Source organism: Syngnathus typhle, linkage group LG16 (assembly GCF_033458585.1).
Source record: "Syngnathus typhle isolate RoL2023-S1 ecotype Sweden linkage group LG16, RoL_Styp_1.0, whole genome shotgun sequence".
Taxonomy (NCBI): domain Eukaryota; kingdom Metazoa; phylum Chordata; class Actinopteri; order Syngnathiformes; family Syngnathidae; genus Syngnathus; species Syngnathus typhle.
Window position 1 is genome coordinate 7,123,175 of NC_083753.1, and position 14,414 is coordinate 7,137,588.

A 14,414-nucleotide genomic window follows, 5' to 3' on the forward strand; every position below is an offset into this window, starting at 1 on the left:
TAGTGTAGTCCGAGTACCACTTGTGGAACGCTGGCTCCCTCTAGTGGTTTATAAAGGATACTGTTTGCAGTGGTTTGTTTTTACTGAAATCCATTGGAGTGTGGGGAGAGCAGAGTAAGATCTTTGTGCTCTTTGAAAATCTTAATTGTTTGTAAATGTTCCTTTTTTGTGAATGAAGCTATTTGCCTCAATATACTTGAAAACATCAAGTCTGTGGGTGAGAAATGACTGCAAGCAGCCAGTATCTGCTAGTATGTGTTTGAACTTGTTTTTGTTTCACAGCCCAGAGGCTTCAATATCCAATGTTGCTCTGGTTTGGACTTGTCCAGAGTAGTTTGGCATCATTTACTAGATAATGCCGTTTTATTTGCCACTCTTTATTGTAAATTGATGAATGGGTTGCTCTCAGAATTGTCAGCCTCTGACCACGAACATATAAATATATTTGATGTCAGTAGCCACAGGATGTTTTGAAAAAATTCCCCGATGCGTAATTTAGGAGCCAGACAGGAAGTGAAAGCCTACGTCTTGACTACGTCACCGTTTATTTACGCCTGTGAACCAATGAAGACTGCCCAGCGTGTTGACGTCACACGGCGTACTCCAGAAGAGAGCGCGAGAAAAGAAGGGTACCACAGGCAGCCTGTATTTTTTGGCTTATCCCCCCCCCTATCCTTCTTTCGCCATCCTCGGCCAATGTCCGTTTGTCTACCCCCCCAACTCGGGAGCAGCAACCGGCCAGCCAGGTAGGCAGTCGGCCTCGCTGCGTACGGCCATGCTGGAGGAGAACCACTGCTACGGGCTTACCGGTGGCTCGTTGGCGAACGTCTCGGTGTTTCACCTCAAACTAACTGACAGCGCGGCGACAGCCATTAGCAAGTTCCACCAGGACAAGGTAAGCTAACTCATTTAGCCGCCTTTAGCCTCCATCGTGCTGATCCTAAACTAAAATAAACTATTAAATTGAAATGGAATTCCCTGTTACATAAGAGAATGCGGAACCAACATGTAGACTGGCGGTCGAGAGAGACTGATGATGGCAAGTAACCAAGTCCAAATACTGCATTACTCTCTTCAAGATGCCATCTGTACTTTAATTGAGTGTTAATATGTTTGCTCGCCATTTTACTTTTACTCCCTACATTTGTACACAGATGTTTATGCTTTTGTACTTTAGTGGTTGTTTAACTTTTTACACTGATGCCACCCAAAAAGAAATACTTAGCTCTCCAAGTCAGGGGTGTGCATTTCTACACAAAAGAGGATTCGGTACGCTTGCAGTGATTTTGGTTGTTTACCAATGGACACTATTTCCACATGGACGTTGCTCATGTAGAGTTCTCCTCTCCTTCAGGCTTCGAGCGCACCTCCCACTATCTGTTTCAATGGAAACCAAGGGGTAAGAGGATTTGCCTAATATCATTTCATCACAAACACAAAATGCATTATGACTGCTTTCTGATTCGAATCCTCCCTACATCTGTGACCGTGATGTAGAAAATTGCAATTCCTTCCTCGAAGAACGGCGGCGACGCCAGGGTCTTCGTGTTCGGCATCACCAACGTTGCCCGTGACAATCCACACGGCAGCTTCGACTGCATCCAGCAAGTCGACTCCGGGTGAGATGAAATGATAACCGTCCGTCAACAAGCACTGCTGATGTCATTAGCCATAAATGCTGACAAAGTTCGACTGCGTGTGTGTTGCAGCTCGACGCAGGAGCTGTCGTGTCTGGGAGTGATCCAGAAGAAGATGACTGTGAGGGCCACGGACGACTCGTACGACAAAGCCCTGCAGAGCATGGCGCAGGCCGAGGAGGAGAACCGCAGCCGGGGGGCCATCGTCATCAAGCAGGGAGGTCGCTTCAAGCAAGGTAGGCTGTATATTGTTATGAGGCTACATTCTATGGCCCAAAAGAGTCTTAAAGGGCTTCCCAAGCTGAATTGTCATTACTGTGTAATGTTTCCAACAACCAAAATTCCCAGAACTTTCTAACCCTTGTAGCAGCAGAAACGCGCAGTGTCTGATTGCGTCACTCGCATACGTGATGCTTTTGTCTAATCAGTGGAAGTGGACTCATTTCCCCCAAACTAGGCTGAGCATCTTCCGCTCGTGTATGTCGGAACCCACATGTGTTTTTTTTTTTTTTCTACTTCTGACTTTTGTCATTCTGCAACATCATGAAATGCCGTCCCGCTACTTCCTGTCTGTGGTGACTTGGTTGGACTTCAAATTGTATCACACATCCTGATGTTAGAAGTGTGCAGAGTTTTTCATGTCCACTGACGAGGCGTTTGGACACACACACAGGCAAGAAGGTGACGGTGCGCGCCCCAGCCCCGGCTTTGGCCGCCCTGACCAAACCTCGCCAGACGGCCAAGTCGCCCCTCGCGGTCAACGCGGGTGCCACCCCATCCAAGGGCAGGAAAGTTGGCGGCGCGTCCAGTGGCAGATGCAGCGTCCAGCAGCAGCCCATCAGGGAGAGGGCCACGCACTTGCTGGCCCTCAGGCCCTACAAGAAGCCAGAGCTCATGTTGAGACTACATAAAGACGGACTCACGCCAACTGATAAAAAGATGCTGGACTCGGTGCTCAACGATGTAAGGACACTATGTTGCTTTCCTGTCGTCTTTCTTTTCAAACGCATGATCTGATAAAAAAAAAAAAATGTCAGCCACACTTTGTCTAGTCCTGGTGTAAACTGCTCTTTATTTTTATGGCGCATCGTATGCGTACAGGTGGGCCAACTTAATAGCCGAGACAACACGTGGGTGCTCAAGGACGGCTTGTACAAGGAGCTGCGCAAAGACTGGCCCGGGTACACGTCGGGAGACCAGCAGCTCCTCAAGCGGATCCTTGTCAGGTAGCCCCGAAAGTCCGCTGCATGTGTGAAAGGGGTTCACCTCTCAGCTCATGTCAGTAAGCGCTGACTGTCTCTGTGCAGGAAGCTGTTCCAGCCTCACCAGAACCTCCTCACCGTCCCAGAGGTGCAGGTGAGCCCGCTGCGGGACACGCCCAACTCGTCGCCGGCACACCGGCCCAAACCCGCCCCTGCCGAGGAGTACACCGACCCTCTGGTCAGTAAGAAAACCAGGATATCGCACTTGACGCGGAAAGCCGCTGCCACGCCAGGAAACGATGTCCGTTCCGAGCAATCGCTGGACCCCCGCAAGCTTTTGGACTCTCTGTCGGCGGCCTGCGAGCAGGAAACAGCTCAGGTGAAGAGTGACCCTCTGCCTGATGTTGACAGAAACTCTGTTAAAAGGAAGAAGAGCAAACACCGAGAGCAGGTGAGCTCGGGAACTAGCTTTGACATTCCACAAACCGCTTTTGAGCATCCATATGCAATTCTTACATAAATTGCATTTGGCACTTATTGTTCTACTGTTGTGACTTCAGAAGGAGGAGAAGAACAGAGGCAGCAAAGAAAGGAAAACAGAAACCAGTTCAACCACTCAAGTTACCGTGGACAATGCAGGTCAGTAGGTCATTTTACAATACATAGTGACGCTGGGCCATTAATTGTTTTTATTTATTTATTTAGTCATTAATGGCGGGTCCAAATTGTGAGCAATTTTTACCCTTAAAACCTTGTTGACAGAAGCCGGCTATGTGACGTTTGACTCGGACAGCCTTCAAGAAGCCGAGCAGAACACGGATTATTTAACGTGAGTAGACGAAAGTAAATAGTTGCTGAAAATAGATATCCCGTTCGGGGCCTTCCAATTTGTTTCTTGCCATTTTTACCATCCACACGGCTAAAATGTTTCTGATTGTTGTGCTCGTGCCCGCAGGACTTACACGGAGATCAGCAGCCCCGCTCAGCGGCAGCGCTACAAGGAAGAGTTCAACAAGGAGTACAGCGACTACCGAGATCTGCACGCCCACATCGACGGCGTCACCCGCCAGTTCATGGTGCTGGACACGCAGCTAAAGCAGCTCCACCAAGACTCGCACAAATACAAGGTGAGGCGGGGAGGAGTCATTCAATCGAATACGTGACAATTTTGACTTTATGTATGTATTTCTTACAGACTATTCACAACCAGATCGTCCAGGAGTATCGCCAGATAAAAAAGGTTGGCCATTCTAAAAATGTTGCCATGCTTAATTTTCTTACACACCTGTCTGCATTTCTACGTGACATCACAGTTTGTTTTGTTTTGTTTTCCCCTTTTACCAGTCCAACCCCGGCTACAGCCAGGACCGCCTGCGCTGTCAGTACCTCCACAACAAACTGGCTCACATCAAGAAGCTCATATCCAAGTTTGATCAGCGGCAACTGGAGCAGTATTCCGCCGCCAAGTGAGGAGGAAAAACTTCTCCAGTGAACGTCACGGTTACAGGGCTCCGGAAACTCTGGTCTCGTTGCATCAAAGGTCTCTGGTCGGCTGTGACGGGAAGCGCACCGACTGGATGGAGTGTGATGGTCGCCTCAGCCAAAGATATACGCAGCGGCAATTGCAAGCAGTGAAGCACATGAAGTGATGGCACTATACTGGAGTGTGGGGGGGGGGAGTCTTTTTATCATTATTGTTCATACTGAGAAGGCACTATCGTCCGGATTTTTATTTTTTATGTGTGTGGGGGGGGGGGGGTGTCTGCCTGTCATCTGGTGTTATTCAACGTATTTGAATCTGCATTCAGGGATTTTCCTCCATGTATTGCTGGAATTTAAAAGAATTCTAAGGATAAAAACATGTTGCATGCTACCTGTCTTAAAGAACGCATGGCAATGAGTCTATTTTGTGTATGCCATTTTTAATCACCTTTATTGCCTCTGTCATGATCAAATGGTTACAGTTGGATGTCAATAAATGACTTTTTAAATAAACTTAAAATTGAAGTTGAATCGCTGCAGTTTGTTACATTTTGGTTTCAGCAGGAATTGTGGTCACGTGATCGTGTCATCACATCTCGCGGTATTTCAGTCGGGTACTCCCGGTTCAAGATGGCGGACATATTTATGCTTTTTTATCCATTGCGATTGGCCGCAAGTGACCCCGTAGCCACGCCTTTTTTAGCTCAACTCGAACGGTGATTGGTCAGTCTCGCCAGTCACCAACACTTACACCACGCTCGCTATCTGCAAAACATTACATTATCCTCCATTATTTTTGCAATTTGCACCTGATAAATGTCTGCTGTTTTGAAGTAGTTGAGTGTGAGTTGTTAGTCGGCTAACTTGACGAGGTTTTGCTGTTAATTTATATTTAGTTGGCTACTTTAGAAACAATGTGACAAGTTAGCTAGCTGGCTAGCTTGAGATAAGGTAGCCAAAATAACGAGTATTTTTTTTTTTTTTTATTGACAGGTTGCCAATCTGTAATTTATCCGGCTTGTCTTCACAGTAATGGCTTGCTTGCTTCGGGGTACACTCCGGCTAACGACCCTCACACGGCCCCTGAGCAACCTTGACTTGCCCACAGCTTCAGGTGAACTTTTACTACCTCCAGACCGCTTACGTCACCACGTTAGGACGCTGCACGACAGGGGCGATGGTACCAAGAAGTCCCCGCTGGCGGCAGTTCCAGAAAGACTGCCGTTTTCCACCGTGACCCAGGATGACTTGGACTTCTTCCGAAAGATTCTACCTGGCCGAACCGTGACTGACCCCGACCTGTTGGAGTCTTATAATGTGGACTGGCTCAAGTCTTCTAAAGGTGAATTAAATGTAATCCCTCCTTCTGCCGTTTGATATTTTTCTTCCTATCTAACAAGTTTTGAAGCATTAACAGCAAATATTCAACACATCTCAGTGATGTCTGTGCATCCCCTGCAGGTTCCAGTGAGGTGTTGCTGAGACCTCAGACAGCAGAGGAAGTCTCACAAATTCTCAGGTTGGAAACAAATGGAGTCCAGTGGTTATCAGACATGAATGCAAGTCCTCCCTCTGTGATAGCTACTGTAACAGCCGAAATCTGGCGGTGAACACGCAAGGAGGCAACACCGGGCTGGTTGGTGGCAGCGTTCCCGTCTATGACGAGATCATCCTCTCCACCGCCCTCATGAACAACATCCTGAGCTTTGACGCCATTTCTGGTTCGTGTCCACACTTTATTAGCCTTTCCTTGAATATTTCAGTTATTTTCAAGTCGCTTTGCAGGGGTCCTGACTTGCCAGGCGGGTTGTGTCCTGGAGCATTTGTCTGTCTACTTAGAGCAACGGGAACACATCATGCCCTTGGACCTGGGCGCCAAGGGCAGCTGCCACATCGGGGGCAACGTAGCCACCAACGCGGGGGGTCTGCGGCTGCTGCGCTACGGCTCACTGCACGGCAGCGTTCTGGGCGTGGAAGCGGTGAGTTTGTCAAGCCAAGGCAAAAAAATCTACCAGAAATTCTTTTCATGTTGCCATAATGGATCCAGGTGCTGGCTGGCGGTCAGGTGTTAGACTGCTTGTCCACCCTGAGGAAGGACAACACGGGCTACGACCTCAAGCAGCTCTTCATTGGCTCCGAAGGCACGCTTGGCGTCATCACCGCCGTGTCCGTCCTTTGTCCTCGCAAGCCGAAATCTGTCCATGTGATGTTTTTGGGTAGGCCCTGTTGCATTTGGGTTAGCGGTTCAAAAATAAAACAAATGATCATTAAAAAAAAAAAAAAGCTCTGATTTGTCCACATAGGTTGTGAAACGTTTGAGCAGATTCTGAAGACCTTTCAGCTGTGCAGAAGCATGCTGGGAGAAATCTTGTCGGCCTTTGAGTTCCTGGACAGCGAATGTATGTGGCTGCTTAACACGTACCTCAAGCTGGACAACCCCATCTCTGGTACACATGGAGAAATTCAACATTTTTGTATCCCGAATTGAAAAAGGTGAGCCTTAATGTCGACCCTCGTTATCGCTCGCCCTCCCGTCCAGATTGTCCATTCTACGTGGTGATAGAAACATCGGGCTCGGACCCGCGGCACGACGAGGAGAAGCTCCACAATTTCTTGGAAGAAGCCATGACATCGTCGCTTGTCACAGACGGGACGCTGGCGACGGAGGAGTCCAAAACCAAGGTGACTTAAGACATCATACTACTGTATTGTGATTTTATTTGTGGGGGATTATTTTTTTTTTTAAAACATTTCTTTTCCGACAAAGGCTCTGTGGTCGATGCGCGAACGCGTCACCGAAGCGCTGACGCACGACGGCTTCAACTACAAGTACGACGTGTCGATCCCCGTGGAGACCATCTACCAGCTGGTGACCGACATGAGAGCCCACCTGAGGGGCCAAGCCAAGAGGGTGGTGGGATACGGACACGTGGGTAAGAACTGGCAAGACTAAAACTAAAATGGGAAGAAACAAGATGTCAACACATGCAAGGAGACTCTTATTCTTGTGCCACTCTATGTCCTCTCTTCCATCCTCCCACAGGAGACGGGAATCTCCACCTGAACATCACCTCGCCAACCAGAGACGCCGCGCTGCTGGCTGCCATCGAGCCGTTTGTGTACGAGTGGACGTCCGCCCGGCGGGGCAGCGTGAGCGCCGAGCACGGACTAGGCCTGAAGAAGAGGAACTATATCTACTACAGCAAGCCCAGCTCGGCGGTGGCCCTCATGGCCGGCATCAAGGCCATGCTGGACCCTCGGGGCATCCTCAACCCGTACAAGACTTTACCGGACAAGCTGTTGTGAAAGTTGTTTTCTGTTGACCGTCCAAAAAAACAAAGTGTTATTAACGGGATTTTACAACACTTGTCCGAGAAGTGGAAGCAAAATAAATCCCGGTAGGACTTGTTTGGAACGTATGCCCCCAAGAAATTCAAATTGCATAGAAGAGACAAAGTAAACAAAAAGAATGTGCTTGTGTCTCAACTTGTCACTTGCGTAACACTTAAGAATGCAGGCCGCTGCTTTGATTGATTGAATAAAATGCAATATTCAATATTTTTTATTGTTAAATTATAGTCTGCACTTGTGTGATTACCTAAATGTTTTAAATAAATGCCATGAGTGTAAGAAGCGTGGGCAAAATATTTTCAGTAAGATAAATGCTGTTGATTGACTGATTATATCAAATATGTTTTACAGATTATAAAAACAAAATAGTACATATAATATATATTTAAAACGTAATTATTGTGAAAATAATTTCGGTAAAACTTGTATAACTGCAAATACAGTTTTTGTTTCTTTTTTTTGTACTTGTGTTTCGCCTCTTTTCCCGCTAGAGGGCAGCACACGCTCTAAGAGCTTCATTTTATGCCGCCTGATTACGCGAGCAAATCGCAGACTCTTTTCCAAATGAGTTCACCTTAGCACAATTAACTTTGATTCCTGCGTCGCCTCGTCTTTTAAACAATTCCCTCCACGGCAACCATGAACGGCTCGCTGCACTCGAACACAGTGGACATAAAACTCAAGCGAGGGCCTGCAGGTAAAGATCATTTCGTGGCAGCGGTGGCTAGCACTAGTCGCTGCTATGTTACGTGGCTAGCGACGAAGCTATCGAGCTAATGGCTAACTAACGTGCCAAACTAGCAAAAGACGAGCTGGCAGTGTTGTTATCGCATTCCAACTGACTAATTGAGACAAACTATTGGATTGTTGTGGATCATGAAAGCGTTTTTATGCTTTAAGACGCCTTTTTATAAATGTCTTTCCTTGGCCTGTCAGACTGAAAGTGAAATTATGTGTGTGTACGTTTATAATGATATCCAATCCAAGACATGTATACCCATTTAAACATAAAAAAAATCAGTTTGCCTTTTTTTTTAAATCAAAAATAACTGATTCAAGTTGGAAATAGTGGGAGTGACCACCATGAAGACACTCCTGTCATTCCCATCTTCTTCTCCCTTGATGTGTCTTTGCAGGTCTGGGCTTCAACATTGTGGGCGGCGTGGACCAGCAATACGTCGTCAACGATTGCGGCATCTACGTGTCCAAAATCAAGGAGGACGGTGCAGCGGCGCTGGACGGCAGGCTTCAAGAGGGAGACCGCATCCTGGCGGTAAAAGTTTTGAAGCGTGTTTTTTTCAAATGGCTCAGAAAAAATACCTGATTCTTTTTTTATGTCATGTAGATCAATGGTGTCAAGCTGGAGGATCAGATGCACAAAGCTGCAGTGGATTTATTCCGGACAGCAGGGGAGGACGTGGAGCTGCGCGTTCTGAAAAAGGTACAATGGGGGGGGAAAAAAAATCCATCCTCGTGTGCTGGTACCTCCAACGTCTGATCACCTATTTTATGATGCTTGATTTTGGAGGTGTATGACAAAACAAGCAATTTATTTCAAAAGTGTGTGTTTCTCCCCCTTCCTTTTGCAGTCATCCCATCATATAAACGGGCCGTCCGATACTCAAGCCGAGCATTCGCCCTCGGCACCTTATCTGGGGATACTTGCTGCGCTAACGGGAGCCGCCGTTGCCATCTTTGCATTCATTTACATCCGTAACAACCGAAGACCGTTTTAACATAACCATATGTTTTGCTATTTTTTTTTTTTTTAGGATCAAACATTGACGCCAAAGAAGGGAGTGATTATTTTTTTTCTTCCAAATGACACTAAAGCATTTCTCGTCACAGAGATAATAGTCCTGGCACGACTTTGTGGGACGTATCTTCATAACATGGCTGCCCTTAAGGGGGGGGGAAAAAAAAGCTAGTCAGCACCGCCATCCTTTTGTTATGGCCGAACGTCAGTCCAATCGAACCTTCTCGTGACACGCTTGCATTTTTTGTTGCACTTTGCCACGGCCAAATATGCACAGAATTCTGTCCTGAAAAGTATAAGGCAGGCAGAATAACCCAGCAGTCAACGTTTAAAAAAAAAAAAAAAAAAATCATCAATCCCATCTTGACGCAATGGCATTTGGAACGGAAAGTGCATTACTGGTTTCCGACCCGCAGAGGGCGCTGTAGATGCACTTTCAACGAGTTTGCGCGTTAGATCGAAACAATGCTGGGTATGGGGATTTGAGTTACGTACTCCACGTTATGTCACAACTCAACTCATCTCGAGAAAAAAACGTCAAAGAAACATTTCATGTAAAAAAAAAAATCAATTGATCAAAGAAATTTAGTTGAATGGTCATCGCTACTAAAAATGCCATGGTAGATGCCATCAATTGCACTGGATCAATCATTTAGATTGCGTGTTCAAGAATGTTCTCATTTTTCACACTAGTCCTAGATCTAATTCATCTTTGAATATGTCGATTATATATAATATATAAGTAGAGACCATCTTTTTGGTGATGTCAGAAATTCCCACGCACGATGAAGAATTAAAGCTCGAAATTTATTTTTATACAGATATATAGTTTGATAGATCATTTTGAAATCACGCACCAAGGATCAAGCAAATTTCTCTCTCACCCTGTTGTCGTTCTTCAAACCAGAAATTAAAAGCCAAATTACATAGTGTTGAATCCAGCCTTGTCTTTTAAGTCAAATTAAGTTGTGCTGTGCAATTAAGTATTTGCTCTATTTGTTTTTGTATGTCCATCGCCATTTTTGAACTGACATTCCCATTTACCGTGCACAGAGGCGTGAGTAGTTCTGAAGCTGTAAGAGAGAAGGTTTCGGGGCATTCAATAGTTTATTTTTTTGCACTAGCCAAAATTATGGAGCATCTCTAGTCGGAACGAGTCGTGCGCGCTTGTTGGAAAGTGTGTTGTCGTGTAAATACATTTCATGTCACTCTGCTGCTGATTGTGAATACTGTGCACTGTATGCCAGAAGAGGAAATAAATAAACATTTCATGTTTTACATCGGAGCAACTTTTCACGACTTTGCATTTTCAATTCTATTTTTCACACCCAAGCAAGCCATCATTTCCGAGCAGTCGTGGTTTAATGAACTAAAATGCACAAATAAAGTGACGTCATGGAGTGTGGATGGCTTCAGGGTGGCGGACGGAGTCGGGTCCAATCTGCTGATTTGCTCTCTCCAGTCTCCAAGCCATGTCTGACTGGTGGCCAAAAGTTCTCAGCGCCTCCTGGTGGTGCCGTTCGGCTCAGCTGGGGGAAGCGGGCAGGCCCAGGATTCGGGCCGCCGCCGACTTCTTGGGCAGCTTGACGCACGGGAAGGGCGAGAAGACTTGCGGATTTGTCACGATCGAGACGAGAAGCCGATGGAGGAGAGGGACGGCCTGGACGTGTCTGGTACAAGCCTTGAACGGATGAGGAGTCGCGCCATAAGGTGACGTCATCCAGACCCAAACGGGAAGCGGAGGAGGCAAAGCCGCAGTCACAAGCACACTGAGCGGACGAGCCGTCGACCACGCCGGGAGCAATTGAAACCCTTTCGGTGTTTTCATCATCATGTCGCAGCGCCAGAGCCTCTCCCGCCCACGTGAAGGACGCTGGTCGCGGGTCAGCCACGGGAGGAGCGCCGCCGGACGAGGATACTAAGAGCTGCGAGCCTCCACTGTGGACCCGGCCGGCCGCTCCATCGTCATCATCAGCATCCCCACCGTCCCCATCAAAATGGACGCCCGTGACAACACGAGGAGGACGCTCAGGCCTTCCTTATGAGCATTTTGGAGGCTTTTTATTGCGTTTGAGCTTTTATACCTTTTTGCCCTCGTGCACTGACATTCGGACTGGGGGTGTGTGTGTGGATGCCGATGCGGAGGCGGTGGAGGAGGACTCGGAGGAGTGTATGGGCGTTCTGAGATCCACCACACGCTCAGCTTGGAGCCATGGCCAATGAACCTGTCATTCTCAACGTGTATGACATGGTAAGAAGCCTCCATTTATTTTGGAGTATGCCATTTCTTTTTTATTTGGTAATGTGACACCCGTTGCCCTACCCTGCAGCCTCTTGTCACTTGGTCCACATCGAGACAGCAGCTCGTACCTGAAATTTGTTCCCAATTCAATACAAAAATATCCTTCAAATGTTCATATAACGCACATTTTAGCCAAGTATTGACAAAGTTTGCATGACATAAACTACTGCCCCCTAGTGGCCAAGGCGAGCACACCAGAAGGAGCACCATCCTCACTTGTAGTGCATCATTAAATTCAAAACAAGTTTTTTGTTGTTGTTGTTTTTTTTACAATATTATAGATTGCTGTATTCCTTGCAAAAAGGAAAAAACAAAAACGCGTAATAGTTGTTTTCTTTGTTGGTAGAGGCTGGAATGGATAGTAGCATTTCCACGAGAACATCCTGTGAAGGTGGATGGTTTGATTTTCAATGTGAAATCAATGCTTGACTCGAGGCTGCAGGCAACATGAACTCGGGCGGGGGGGGGGGCGTGTCTGCTCTTTCTGCTCGGAGAACAGCAGTAACAGCAGATATTTGAGAAGTTAAGACTGCATTACATCATGTCTTCTATTATTGATTGGAGGCTGCTGGTTCGGCCTGGACGGGATTGACTTTTGATTGTCTGCCGTAAACAAAATAAACATCCATACACAGCACGGAGTCAACAATTGTGTCTTTATAAAAGCACAATGCTACAATAGACATGACTCACCAATTTGACCTTTTCCCCGCAGTACTGGATAAACGAGTACACTTCCAATCTCGGAATTGGAGTCTTCCACTCAGGAATCGAGATTTATGGCCGAGGTGAGACACTTTAAATGACTCGACAGTACGTGAAATAAAAACCACTGTTAAATAACATCACATGACAGGACAGGTGAGATCCAAATGACCTGCCCTTAAAAGACGGCGTTCAATCCAGGACGGGGCAGTGGGCTAATCCCGACACTTTTTGTGCACTAGAATTTGCGTACGGAGGCCACCCGTATCCTTTCAGCGGCATCTTTGAAATCAACCCGGGCAATGCCGCCGAGCTGGGAGAGACTTTCAAATTCAAGTCAGTGGTCAGCCATTTTCCTTTTCTTTATTGGCTTTATTGAGCGACTGATTGGAAGGCGATTCTCAACAGGGAGGCCATCGTCCTGGGCACCACCGACTTTGGAGCGGAGGACATGGACAAGATCATGGAGGAGCTTGGCAGGGAGTTCAAAGGCAACGCCTACCACCTCATGCACAAGAACTGCAACCACTTCTCCTCCTCGCTCTCAGAGGTCGCTCATTTTATGCATGAATCAAAAAAGGTGCAAAAAAAGTAATGGAAGAGATTTCTCGTGCTATTTTTCCAGCTGCTGTGCGGCCGTGAGATTCCACGCTGGGTCAACCGTCTGGCCTATTTCAGCTCGTGCATCCCCTTCCTGCAGAGCTGCCTGCCCAAAGAGTGGCTGACGCCGGCCGCTCTGCAGAGCCACATCAGCCTGGGCCTCCACAAAGACGAGCGCCGGCGCCGGTCCAGCGACGACGACCGCCCGTCACCGCCCTCGTCGTCCGGGGCCGCCGGATCCTCCTCTTCCTCCTCCTCGCATAGCTGCCGCCACACCAGGGTGTGATGGACTGCCGCCGACCCGCCCGCGGACCAGGACAGGTTGGGGAGTTGAGCCTTTTTGGACAGTTGAGGACTGCCGAACGTGCCGTGACCATCCCAGGACTCCCCAAAATTGGTTTGGAAAGGTCAGCAGCGTCTGAAGCCTTAGCAGCATGAGAGATGGTTGACCAGCCACACATAAGTAAACCTAAAATAACTTTCAAGAAGCCATGCCCTTAAAGCCAGTTTCAAAATTGTTCTCATTTGGAACTCAACTCTCATTCGTCGTTAGCTTAGCTGCTATATAAATGATGCTCTCCTCGTTTTAATACGTACACTTGTTTTCACTTTGATCGAGCTAAGCGCGCGCCTTTGCTTGGCCTTTTACCATGCGTCGTCTTATGCTAGGCTAACTAGCCACTGCTGGTAGTAACCACAGTAGTGTTTGTCTAGGCTGTAAGACAATATTGTGTTTGTAATCATGTTTACAGATTGCATAGCATTTAAAAGCAAAGAAGGGAACAAAGACTTTCATTTTGGGACAAGGCACACTGATTTCTTTTCCATCTCCCCTGCTGATAGTGGTGGTGCATTCAAGGACAGCTATTCTCTCAGGAAGGAAGGAACTCATGTATTGATTGTTGGTTTTGGACATTTCACCAAGTGTATTTATTGTGTGGCAGCTGACGCACGTACACAGACACACACACTTTGGTTCATACAGTAAAATACAGTACGTGACTTTGTTAAAAGATTGTACAATACAGGATTTTTTTTTCTAGTGTCATGTGGGACCTTTCAAAATACTCTTTTTTTTTTTTCAAAGCAAAACTTGACTTCGTACTAGAATAAAGGGACTACAAAACGTGTGAATGTCTATGTGATAATGTACAATAGTACCAGAGTTGGGGATAACACGTTACAGTAATATATTACCGTTTTGGTGCCGATTTAATTTAACATTTTTATTTTATTTCTGTAATATTGTTGCAGTTATTGAGTCCAGTAATGTTTTATGATCCGAGCTGATGTGTGATCAGAGTAGGGGTGTGCTAAAAAACGAGAGAGATATCGATATTTTTCAAATAACTACCAATTCATTAATTTGCTATGTCGAT

At 46.7% G+C, this 14,414-nt stretch overlaps 4 protein-coding genes across 7 annotated transcripts; all 4 read left to right on the top strand.

The window, feature by feature from the left end:
• The first annotated feature begins 94 nt into the window (after positions 1–94).
• Positions 95–4,852, top strand: LOC133169122 (RNA polymerase II elongation factor ELL-like). 2 transcript variants are annotated; one of them, XM_061301044.1, is made up of 12 exons: positions 95–895; positions 1,355–1,399; positions 1,498–1,619; positions 1,710–1,873; positions 2,311–2,600; positions 2,739–2,863; positions 2,945–3,290; positions 3,400–3,478; positions 3,605–3,668; positions 3,795–3,966; positions 4,035–4,079; positions 4,184–4,852. In XM_061301044.1, exons 1-12 carry the CDS (start codon positions 776–778, stop codon positions 4,307–4,309), a joined length of 1,698 nt encoding a protein of 565 aa, XP_061157028.1. In that variant the 5' UTR covers positions 95–775; the 3' UTR covers positions 4,310–4,852. The 2 variants fall into 2 exon arrangements, with proteins under 2 accessions (XP_061157028.1, XP_061157027.1); XM_061301043.1 differs by having other exon boundaries at positions 97–895; positions 3,602–3,668.
• Positions 4,853–5,037: 185 nt separating this feature from the next.
• On the top strand, positions 5,038–7,954 carry d2hgdh (D-2-hydroxyglutarate dehydrogenase). Of its 3 annotated transcripts, none has more exons than XM_061301989.1 (10): positions 5,038–5,164; positions 5,315–5,663; positions 5,783–5,840; positions 5,903–6,042; positions 6,107–6,300; positions 6,369–6,537; positions 6,625–6,768; positions 6,861–7,003; positions 7,089–7,254; positions 7,365–7,954. In XM_061301989.1, exons 2-10 carry the CDS (start codon positions 5,354–5,356, stop codon positions 7,625–7,627), a joined length of 1,587 nt encoding a protein of 528 aa, XP_061157973.1. In that variant the 5' UTR covers positions 5,038–5,164; positions 5,315–5,353; the 3' UTR covers positions 7,628–7,954. The 3 variants fall into 3 exon arrangements, with proteins under 3 accessions (XP_061157973.1, XP_061157972.1, XP_061157971.1); XM_061301988.1 differs by having other exon boundaries at positions 5,041–5,164; positions 5,352–5,663; XM_061301987.1 differs by having other exon boundaries at positions 5,044–5,272; positions 5,352–5,663.
• A 237-nt stretch (positions 7,955–8,191) lies between these two features.
• synj2bp (synaptojanin 2 binding protein) lies at positions 8,192–10,713 on the top strand. The gene is made up of 4 exons (XM_061300519.1): positions 8,192–8,369; positions 8,809–8,945; positions 9,018–9,113; positions 9,262–10,713. The coding sequence occupies exons 1-4, from the start codon at positions 8,312–8,314 to the stop codon at positions 9,406–9,408; spliced, it is 438 nt and encodes a 145-aa protein (XP_061156503.1). The 5' UTR covers positions 8,192–8,311; the 3' UTR covers positions 9,409–10,713.
• Positions 10,714–10,838: 125 nt separating this feature from the next.
• On the top strand, positions 10,839–14,159 carry LOC133168843 (deubiquitinase DESI2). Its single transcript, XM_061300509.1, has 5 exons — positions 10,839–11,679; positions 12,446–12,518; positions 12,678–12,771; positions 12,844–12,985; positions 13,061–14,159. The coding sequence occupies exons 1-5, from the start codon at positions 11,641–11,643 to the stop codon at positions 13,319–13,321; spliced, it is 609 nt and encodes a 202-aa protein (XP_061156493.1). The 5' UTR covers positions 10,839–11,640; the 3' UTR covers positions 13,322–14,159.
• The last annotated feature ends 255 nt before the right edge of the window (positions 14,160–14,414 follow it).

Bases quoted from the DNA above. Each gene is read 5' to 3' on its own strand.
- LOC133169122 (XM_061301043.1), top strand. From the start codon at position 776: ATGCTGGAGGAGAACCACTGCTACGGGCTTACCGGTGGCTCGTTGGCG. The intron at 3,479-3,601 runs GTCAGTAGGTCA...CCTTGTTGACAG, and splicing joins AGTTACCGTGGACAATGCAG to AAGCCGGCTATGTGACGTTT. The intron at 3,669-3,794 runs GTGAGTAGACGA...TCGTGCCCGCAG, and splicing joins CAGAACACGGATTATTTAAC to GACTTACACGGAGATCAGCA.
- d2hgdh (XM_061301989.1), top strand. From the start codon at position 5,354: ATGGCTTGCTTGCTTCGGGGTACACTCCGGCTAACGACCCTCACACGG. The intron at 7,004-7,088 runs GTGACTTAAGAC...TTTCCGACAAAG, and splicing joins CGGAGGAGTCCAAAACCAAG to GCTCTGTGGTCGATGCGCGA. The intron at 7,255-7,364 runs GTAAGAACTGGC...ATCCTCCCACAG, and splicing joins GGTGGGATACGGACACGTGG to GAGACGGGAATCTCCACCTG.
- synj2bp (XM_061300519.1), top strand. From the start codon at position 8,312: ATGAACGGCTCGCTGCACTCGAACACAGTGGACATAAAACTCAAGCGA. The intron at 8,946-9,017 runs GTAAAAGTTTTG...TATGTCATGTAG, and splicing joins AGGGAGACCGCATCCTGGCG to ATCAATGGTGTCAAGCTGGA. The intron at 9,114-9,261 runs GTACAATGGGGG...TTCCTTTTGCAG, and splicing joins AGCTGCGCGTTCTGAAAAAG to TCATCCCATCATATAAACGG.
- LOC133168843 (XM_061300509.1), top strand. From the start codon at position 11,641: ATGGCCAATGAACCTGTCATTCTCAACGTGTATGACATG. The intron at 11,680-12,445 runs GTAAGAAGCCTC...TTTTCCCCGCAG, and splicing joins TTCTCAACGTGTATGACATG to TACTGGATAAACGAGTACAC. The intron at 12,772-12,843 runs GTCAGTGGTCAG...GATTCTCAACAG, and splicing joins GGAGAGACTTTCAAATTCAA to GGAGGCCATCGTCCTGGGCA.